Raw genomic sequence first — 10,308 nt, 5'->3', positions numbered from 1 at the left:
CGAGAGGCAGGAGGGGCGGCGCGCGGCGGAGCAGGCAGCCCAGCGCGCTCGCCCACCGCCCGCCCGGCGCAGCTCTCCGCGGCCGCTCCAGTCGCCGCTGCCGCCGCCAGGATGGCCGGGCCGGGCTCGCTGTGCTGCGCGTCCCGGGGGGCCTCAGCGCTCCTTGCCACCGCGCTTCTCTACGCCGCGCTGGGGGACGTGGTGCGCTCCGAGCAGCAGATCCCGCTCTCCGTGTAAGTGCCTGGTGCTGGGACTCCCGGGGAGGGGCCGCTAGCGCCGGAGAGAGACCCGGGGCGCCCAAGTTTGGGTGCCTGCAGGTGCGGCTGGGCAGGACCCGCGGCGGGTGCGGGCCTCGCCTCTTGCACCTGCCTCTCAGCATCAGCACCCAGCGGCGGGAGACTAGGGTGGGACCTTCTCGCCCTTTCCCTGGTGCTGGGGAGTAAGACCTGGAGAGGTTCACCTCAAGTGACAGCGCCAAGTTTGGAGCCTGTTTACCGACTGCAACTTCCACGGGCTGTTTAATGGTCCCCATTTCTGCTACCTTGCCATCTTACTTTTCCGGGAAGCGGGGGATGGGTGGATTTCTTCAGAGTAGTATTTGCCAGGTGATGTTCATTTTAGGTGTTTAAGTAACCAGGCAATTGTTTCTATGAAAAAGCCCGTGGTCTTCTTAGAGAGCCCAGGGAGACTTTACACCTTATGAACTCCGGTGACCCCGGACCCCATCCCGCTCTGCGCTCTGCACCTTGGTGTTGGTAGTTTGTAAGACAGCTTTTTCTATCTTTCTTTCCTTTTTCCTTTCATGTTCTATCGCCCTGCTCTTTCAGCCACAGCCCGGTGTGTGCGCGTGTGACGGTGACACTGGTATTACATTTCTTCTGTCTGCTCTTTTCTCCCCATAGAGTGAAGCTGTGGGCCTCCGCTTTTGGTGGGGAGATAAAATCCATTGCTGCCAAGTACTCGGGTTCCCAGCTTCTGCAAAAGGTAAGGTTTCTGTGGTGACAGACAGCGATGATTTTTCTAGCACAGAAAATGGAGGCAGATTTAGTTTTTTCCAAACAAACGTGAGCCCAGAGCTGCATCAGTTATCAGAGTAGTCTCTGATCTCCGGTTCTTGGCATTGTACTGTGCAGTGACTTCTCTCTACCAACCGGTTATTTTTAGATGACACTTGATTCCAAACACAAAGAAAAGCAGGATACTCACTCGCACTGTCCTGGCTGGGGCTGGGAAACAGTGTGTTTGCATGGCTCTTCTCGCAGTTGTAGGTATTGCTGTCTCAGTGCGAGAGCAGATGCTTCCCTGGCCAAAAGATGCTAACTTCTTCCAAGGGGCAGAATCGGCAGCGTCTGTTTTCTGAGTCTCCACCGTGCACGGGAGTCATAGGGTTCAGTGTATTGGCGAGATACCAGCAGCATTGTTTGTCATCCCTGCAGTCCTACAATCCCATTATTCCCCAATCATCTAGACCCAGGGCTGGGGTGCATTACATCATTACAGATAAGGCGAATGGATGTGGTTATCTTTCCACTCAGCTGCACTGCCGGGTAATAAGCTAGGAGAGTGGTCCACAAACTTAAGAAATTGGTCTGCACCCATATATTTCTGTAAAGTAATGAGAATGGAAAATTGATTATTAGGGCTGTTATCAGGAGCTGCATCAATTTTAATTCAAATAGGCAGCATCATGCTTAAAATTACATCTTGAGATATATGGTCCCCTTTAAGATAAAGAATGAGCTGGTGGGTGGGTGGGTGGGGTAGAGATCAGAGCGGGTGAAAGGAATTTCAAGTTAATAAACGAACCAAATTAATCCAGATATTCTCCTGACAATAGAAAATAAGATTGGCCTTTAGGGGACAATTCTCCGAGAATGGGTATAAAGAGCTTAAATTGTTAAGTTAACTTTTAAGCATTTTAAAATGTGTTTTTTGGGCCAATGTACCATATGTGTTGCGCATGCTGCCTGGTAACCAAGTCCATATTTTATTTATGGCATTCCGTTTCAGAGAGTAGCATTTCAGGGCATTATATGACACTGTTTTTCACACGAAATTCAAATATTATAATAAAGCATCATCCAGTAATAGGATGGCAAGATATCCTGGAAAAAAAAAAAGCCAGGCATGGAATCCTTGAAGCCATAGGGAAGGCTGTTCACCTTTAGATTGGGAAGAAGTTCACTGAAATTTAGTCAGTTGATAAAACTTGATGCATTGACCTGCCTTAATGGAAGACAGCCATTTACATACCTGCTACTCTCCATGTTTTTGTAAGAATGGCCTTTCTCCCTGGTATTCTTTTAATTTGGTCCAGCCTTGCTTGTACTCTGGCTTTTTGCCTGCTTGTCAGATGTTTTATGTGACAAGCTCCGGACTGTGACACAGCCTGCGTATTTTGCCTGTGCTTTGAATTCTGAGATGCTCTGAGTGTGAGCATATTGTGTAACTTTAAAGAAACACTTCTCATCTGCATGTTGTAGTTGACACAGTTCCAAAAGAACCCCCTTTTTGTCTTGGTTGTACTTAGATAGCATCTAGCACATGAAATACATCTGTCTTCTCTTGGAAGTTTGCGCACACATGCGTGCTGCACAAATCCCATCAGCCCTATTATTAGTTATTGTGTAATAGCAAATTGGCAGTGGCTAAGATACTTCTCATCGGCATAGTTCCTGATACTGAATTCACCAGCCTTGCTCTGCCCTTGTCGAGTTTGCAGCCTGACAATTGTGTAATTATTTCCAGCTGTTTAATGCTTTGTTTCCCTTCCGTGCTGCTGTCTGGCATTTTGTTACTAATTTGAGGGGAAGGTGAATTGGTGCTTTCAGTTAGGGTTAGGGTGGGTATCTGCTCTAGGACTGGGGTTCCTCATCTTTCACAGCTGGAGTTGTGAAATACCCACGGCTTTGGGTTGCTTGGCAGATAACTTTCATGAGTGACCAGAAGGGTGGATAAGATGATTTAGGAAGCACTTTTAAGAAACCTCTGAACCATACTGATCTCCCAAATGTGACTGCATTCTTTAAAATGGTGAAGAACATTGGTTCAGAGAGTCAAGCAGTAGCGAGAAGAAACTGCTCTGAGTGTTGGAGATGAAGCAGCCCTTGGAAAAGTAAGGGTACCGTCACCCTCCTGCTTATTTTCAAGTTTCTGGCCACTTGCATTAGCATTTATTTCCTTAAATCAAAACAGCATGCATCTATCCATCACATCTCTGTATCTTAACAATTGAGGTGCTTTGAAAATGAGTTAAAAAATTCAATTGGAAAATGCATTAACACTGTTAAGGGAATTCCTGGGTGACAATAACTGGGTTGCATAGTAGACTAATTTTATTTGTAAGTTGCGGGCATTTACATTTGATTCTCAGTTAAGAAAAAAAAGTACCATGTGTTATGATATAATTTTATGTATTTATGTAGTTTTCTAACCAGGACTTCATATTATGAGTCAAAGTAGCATTTTCATTTTTGGAAGTGGAAGTCTGTCTGTCTTTCTTTCCTTCCGTCCTTTTTTCTTTTTCCCTTTCTTTCCTTTCTTTCTCTTCTTTTCTTTTCTTTTTTGATCTTGGGCCTAAACTTTCCAAAGTAATTATTGTGAATATAAATGAAATAAGGATTGACCGTCTACTTCGAGGTGTTTGGAGACTGGGAGACCTGCCATTTTGGCAACATGCTTTGTTAGGTAATGTGACTTGCAGTCTAAACACTCATGGCTAACACCGTGGTTCACTGCCCTATAGGATCAGGGTCCTCGGCTGTTCCTGTGTTTAGTGTCGTGGTTCTCCCTGCCATAGCTTAGGATCTTCTAGTAGGTCTTCTATGCAGGCTTGTCCAATTAGTTTCTTCTATTTGCCTTAGTTGAACGTGGGAATAGCAACCTATTCATTTCATTTGCTGCAGGCATTTTGGATTTTATAAAGCACAGGGAGTCAGATAGTTTTTAAAGTTGTGTGCCTGGGCTGTAGAGTGGAACATGGGAGTGAATCCTGAGCAGTTTTGGTGTTGTTAGAGGCCCTCTGAAGTCAAGTGCTGATGGTGTGCCCCTGTGTGCCTGTCAGCTGCCTCCTTCACTGGCAGATACTGCAGGGTTTCCCATTCTCTTCAGCTTTTAATTAACTTCCTATTTGACATATTCATGCCAGTTTTCAGCTGCCCAATTTTGCTTCATTTTCCCCAAAGAATGTGCCCTGTCTGGGTTCTTTCTGGGAAGGGGGAGGGGTGTAGTTTGCCCACCTCTCTATTCTGGGATTCACAGAGAAGTGTTCTAATGGGTCTGAGGACCTGGCTGTTAAACACAAAGACACCACACCTTTAACATTTGCAATAAAAGTCATTAAACCCGGCATGATTATCATTCCCTCTTCCTCAGGGAGATTTCCTCTGAAGCTGAGTTTTTCATTCTGTTTAGACTTGCATCCAGGGGATGAATGTCCCTGGGAATATTGGATTCTAGTGACATTTTCTAGAGTTGAGATGGTAAGCACAGGTAATATGTGTTCTTGCTTTTAACATCAACAAAGAGTCCACAGCTAGCTGGACACCTCCTGCAGCACTCACCAGGCCTTTTGATTCTTGAAATGCGCAAGCAGGCTTTTGTGCTATGCACTATTTATTGAGATGGCTTTAATATATGAGCTTGATGTCTCTCTCCACAGGACAGAGTCAGCAAAGTAAAAGGCCGATCCCTTTAGCCATTTCTACAATTATGACTTTTCATCAATGCGGAAATCAATGGACTTTTTAATAATTAACAAAGAACATTTGTGAATTGCGAAGGGGGGTGGTGGTGGTGGTCCGTGCCGTGCTGTCCTGAGGAAGCATAGCCCTATAGACCTGCCATCCCCAAGGATACACAGTTAGCCTGTGTTGCCGAGGTACATTTATAACATCACTTTAGATGAGTACGCTTTCTTCTTTTATATATTATCTTTTAAAGCCTTGACATTTCTGAAGTGACAGTTCCAATCTTTCTGGTTAATTACTGGTCTCATTAGACCTGTCACCAGGACGCACACGTGATAGGTGTCTGAACTTTTAATGCCCACATGGTCTCTCGATAAGTTCTTGTACGAACCTTTGGTTTGTTGTTTTTCTTTTTCCTGCCCCCTTTCCTAAGACTTGTTCTCTGTCAGAGACACCCTGCTTTCTTTCTTTTCCTAGGAACTGCTGCAGCCTGTGCTACTCAGAGAGATTTGCATACGCTTATTAAAATTAAGGGGCTGGAAATATGAATGAAATTCTTGTTGGAGGTGAACTTCAGGTTTTCGTTGCAGTTGTGTGAGTTTTGATCTATTAACGGTGATCTCTTTCTAGTATAAATTAATACATGGCTATGGTTATTATACTACCAGTTTGTTTTGGGGCAGACACATGAATATCAAATCATCTACCGGTTATGAACCCTCTCAGGCATGGACAAGCACAATTAGCTTTTTCAGTTTTTGATGAAGATTACCACCACGTGATGGGATCCATGAAAATATAAGAAGCCATTATTCCTGTGCACTTATGGCCTTTACTCCAATTTCACTCCTTCAGTTTGCAGCACATATCCATGGGAGTGCAAATTTGGGACTTCAGACTCTGTTTTTGATTGATCTCCACTGGTACATGGTGCTCCCACATAAGGCAGCCAATAAATGACTAAGTGTGCTGAGCTTGCTAAAATGAGTGCACATCTCATGTGAGCAGGATCCTTTGTCTCGGGGTTGTCATTAATCCAGATTTTCCATCATCGAAGCCAACAAATGGGCCTTTTCTTTATCAGCACACACAAGGTCTGTCAGGATCCCCCACCTCCTGGAACAGCAGCACTAGCACCGGAGAAAATGGCCCTGGGGTGGAGACTTCCAGGGTCTTTGAAGCGTAGAATGTTAGTGGGTGTAAGTTGCTTGGGATGCTGCAATTTGACTTAGGGGTTTTGTTGTATCTGAGACCATGGAAGGAATTAAATAGATGCCATAAAGTGTCAGTCTATGAATTAGCATATGAGACTTCACTTTCTTTTAATGCCATTTTCATATGAAAGAGTTAATGGCCTATGTACCATCCACAGAGAGAGGTTTCTGAAACCTGGCTCTGTTGACCCTGCTGACCCCTCTGTTCTCCTCAGTTCATTAAACAGAACGTACCTTTTCCTTCAAGGGAAGGATGGAGACAGGCAGGGAGGAAGAAGAGTGGCTCCGTTCCGCAGGCTCCCCTCGGTGTGTAGCCCTCAGCAGACCATCTGAAGTAGGCTCACTGTGCCCTTACAAAACAGTGACCCGTGGTGCTTGGAGTCACCCTCAGTGCCTTGGGCAGCGGATGTGTCATGGGATGGTCTGTGACCATCCAACCGAGGTTATCATTAATCCAGATTTGCCATCATCGAAGCCAACAAATGGGCCTTTTCTTTATCAGCACACAAACTGGCAGAAAATTATCGTACAAATAAACTTTGAAAAAAAAATTGTGTTTGTAAAATATGACAAGTTTTTATTTGCTTTGAGTAATACCTGTGAAGTTACTCATTGGGCCATTTAAACAAAGCCTTGCATTCTGCGATTTGTAATAAATACATCTCTTAGATAGTTTCTCATTTACCCCAGATCAGGATTATGAAAACAAACAGCTCAAGGGCCAAATTATGTGTTTCAAGGATGTATTGGAAAAGATAGCATTCTCTTGATAAGAAATGGATGACCGTGTCTTTCCCTTTGCATATCTCAGGACATTAATCTTGACACCTGTTATTAGAAGATGGTTAGCCCTCTCGAGGTTCAAAGAGCCATTATGTAGGTAAATGATCCAGTCTAGCAAGCTGAGCAGAGCTAAATGCTGTGAGTTCATACCACAGACCACTGGTCATGCATTTAAGGGGGAGCAACTGCCTGCCAATACAGGGGATTTCACTTCTTATTACCATCATAGCTGCTGAGTTTGTACCTGCATCTGCATCCCTGCAACAAGGTGGATGCTGCTCATGCAGAGTGTGCCTGACACTGCTGGCCAATGGAGAGGGCCTCATGTCGGGTTGTTAGAGAGGCTTACCAAACAGAGCAAACCAGGATGCTGGTATAGAACCGAGTGGCTGCAGTTCACCAGGCATGGACTTGGCTAGGATTTAGGATGGCTTATGCAGCTGGAATATGAGGAACTGCTCAGAACACGGTCAGCCGCCTGTTGGTTGGTCACAGAATGCAGAAAAGCAGAGTGTTAAAGTGCTAAACCAAGTCTGGGGTCAACTGGCTAAGCCTTCTGTGGGACGAGATGTCTTCATTTCAGCTTGCTGGTTTTCCTCCCAGGCGTCTCACCCTTGGTCTCATTTGTTATGAGATTTCCTTTGCCTATCCTTGTTCCATTGATGAGCTTGGGACATTGGCAGAGATGCTCATCCCTTAGAGACGTGGTCTTAAAGGAACAGTCACTGGCCTAGGAGTTTTGTCTGCTCATCTCTGTCATTTCCTGAGGAGCTCTGGGCATGTCGCTTAATCTAATAGCAGAAGCAGGGAGCTTTAGCCCTGCAGCCTCTCTATCTCAGGTCCTTTGATAATCACTTCAGGGTCATTCCATTAAGTTCTTCCAACAAATGGGATACAGTAACACAAACCTGTAATTCCCGGCTCTGGGGAGGCAGAGGTAAGAGGATTGTGGGTTTGATGCCCATCAATGCCCTATCTCAAGAACATCAAAAACAGATCTCTCATGAAGCTAATAGGGCAGGGATTACTGCTTGGCCCATTTCACAGATGAGGCTTGCAAAAGTTAAACAGCCTCCCCAAGGAGCTGAGCTAGACTTCTCAAGTCTGCACATCTGGCCACATACTTTATGTGATCTTTTGAAAACCTAGGTTGCTCTTTGGGAAAGAAAGTTACTAATACCTGGATTTCTCTCTAGCATGGAGTATGAAATGAGGTACTTCAGAAATCATTAAAACCAGGATAATGGCTGAGAGGACAGTCTTGGAGTTATAAGAGCTTAGATTTTTGGTCCTTATCTCCATTTCCTATCTGGGTCACCTTGTGGTATAACGTTTCAGAACTGGTACCTTTAAATTGGAAAGGAGGCCAATATGGCCCATGAAATAAAGTATGCAAAGTGCCATATATATATACATACATATATATATAAATATATACATATAAATATATATACATATGTATGTATATATATATGGAGAGAGAGAGAGAGAGAGAGAGAGAAAGAGAGAGAGAGAGAAAGAGAGAGAAAGAGAAAGAGAGAGAAAACAGTGCCTGGCACATCCAAAGCTCCCCACAATGACTTTTAGTGGGCATTATGGGTTGCATCGTGCAAACAAAGCTCTTTAGGTCATCTTTGCTGAGCACTCTGGGGCCTGGATCCCTAAATACCTGTGGATTCAGGAGTGAATGGGTGCATGTGGTGGTAATTGAGGACCTTGGAGGAAGACAATCCACCTGGTAACTGACCAGGAACCAGTACCATAGGCCAGAGCAGTGTAGCTACTACAGTACAGTTCCTGTCTGGATGAATGTCATATGTATGTAATCTAGCTCCTTTCTTCCTAGACAGGAGAAGGTGTCAACTGGAGCCTGGCATCCATGGTCTGCCTTGGTTCCCGGGCAGTGGGTGGGTCAGGCTGAAGAAGTAGCTACCTCTTCTCCAGAGACAGATAGATAGGTAGGTAGGTAGGTAGGTAGGTAGGTAGGTAGGTAGGTAGGTAGATAGATAGATAGATAGATAGATAGATAGATAGATAGACAGACAGATAGGTAGATAGACAGATAGATAGACTCGTAAGTCATAGGAAGACCCAATGCATCCAGCCATTGCTACAGCATGTGTGCCACAACCATAGTGGACACCTCTTAACTCTAGTGTCCCCTTGGTCAACAGCAGACTTTCTACTAGGACACTCTTTCCTGCTGGCCTTTGGAAAGTCCAGACTTTTCCCAGGGACTTCTTAGAGAATGGTGTTAGTGGAGGTGGGGAGGGGTATAGAGAGGTGAAGCCGTGTGTAGGGATAGCCATCTGTCACCCCCCGCAGGAAGCAAGGGCACCTGGTGTTCCTTGGCTCTTCCTTGCTGTCCCTGTCCTCTCCAGAGCTTGCTTGGCAGTCCTGCTGTTGTGTTTTGGCCTTGAGCATCTGCAGCCCTGCTCTGTGTCCTTAAAGAGGTTGAACGAGCACAACTTGCCACCTCTCCCTGGTTACCAGTGCCTTGCAGTCTTGGAGGTGGGAGTTTCCTATAGTAACCGAGAACCTTTTAAAACTGCTTATGCACAAAGCTATTGTAAGCAGTGGTGGAAGTCAGCAATGAAAGAAAATCTCCTTCATTTGGGTCAGTTGGCTTCTAGTGCTCAAGAGCCATTTGTTTTTTGTGACAGTCACAGAATCCAGTCTGGACTTCCCGAAATCTGCCAAGGTCAATAATCAGGTATCCAAGAATATGCCCACTGGGGTTGCAAAGGAAAAGAATGTGCTCTTTTGTTTTCTTTGAGTGTTTGGTGTGAGCTGAGCACTTCTCTGATGCCCATTTGGATCCTTCCACTCAGAGGTGACCTGCGTTATCTGCCTCACAGGTGGGGCCTGAGGTTGCAGGAGGTGATACAGCCCTGGAACAGGGTATTTTGACCCCTAGGTCTCTGCCTCTCCTTGCATTACTACGTCTCTCTATATTGTCCATTCCACCTGACCATAGCTGGAGTCAAATCTGTGGGGTCTCAGGGGGCAGGTAGAGCTTGTAGACCGCAATGATGATGCTTTTGCTGTTCATACTCCCTCAGGCCCCCAGTCTTCAGCAGGGGTACTAAAACTGCTCTCCCGGCAATTTTATTGGTGGTCAGGCCCCATGATGAGGTCAAGCGGCCTTACCTCGCAGTGTGGATTTGTGCAGCACCAGATGTGAGTGGTTGCCAAGGGACAGCGACGGAGATGACTGCCGAGATGGTGGTTGGCAGGGCAGTGTGCATCTAGGTTGCTCTAGCATCATCTTAGTCTAGGAGAAAGAGCGACCTTGTAAAGCTGCTGACCAAGTTCCGGTCTCAGCTGTGACCTGAAGACTCAACTCTTCTTCAAAACCCAGGGGGGCATTTTTCCTTTCTGCTTTCATTGAGGACTCAAGCCAGTCATTCATCTCCCTAAGTTTGTTCAGTGTGTGTGTGTGTGTGTGACTTATTTTCCTAAGATTCTGGGCTCATGTTTTCAAAAGAAATGAAGGGAATAAGTGGCTTATGGGATCCCTAAATCTAGATCCAAAGCTGGACCCACCCATACTTATAGGATAACTTTGAATTTCTGTCTCAATTTTCCTCCCCTATCACCATCTTTCCTTCTGTTCTCCCCCC

The 10,308-nt window shown here is 45.5% G+C and overlaps 1 protein-coding gene across 2 annotated transcripts in view; it reads left to right on the top strand.

Moving 5' to 3' along the window:
- The first annotated feature begins 22 nt into the window (after positions 1–22).
- Positions 23–10,308, top strand: part of Cacna2d3 (calcium voltage-gated channel auxiliary subunit alpha2delta 3) — an 816,591-nt gene continuing 806,305 nt past the window's right edge. Inside the window, exons 1-2 of one of the 2 annotated variants that reach the window (XM_031361417.1) lie at positions 23–233; positions 903–984. In XM_031361417.1, coding sequence (XP_031217277.1) covers positions 112–233; positions 903–984 — 204 coding nt within the window. In that variant the 5' untranslated portion in view covers positions 23–111. The remainder of the gene's footprint in view (positions 234–902; positions 985–10,308) is intronic. The other variant, XM_031361418.1, reaches the window with a different exon arrangement.

The sequence above is a fragment of the Mastomys coucha genome, unplaced genomic scaffold, assembly GCF_008632895.1.
Source record: "Mastomys coucha isolate ucsf_1 unplaced genomic scaffold, UCSF_Mcou_1 pScaffold9, whole genome shotgun sequence".
Lineage (NCBI taxonomy): Eukaryota > Metazoa > Chordata > Mammalia > Rodentia > Muridae > Mastomys > Mastomys coucha.
The sequence above is the reverse complement of the archived record's forward strand: the minus strand, read 5'-3'. Positions and strand labels throughout refer to the sequence as shown.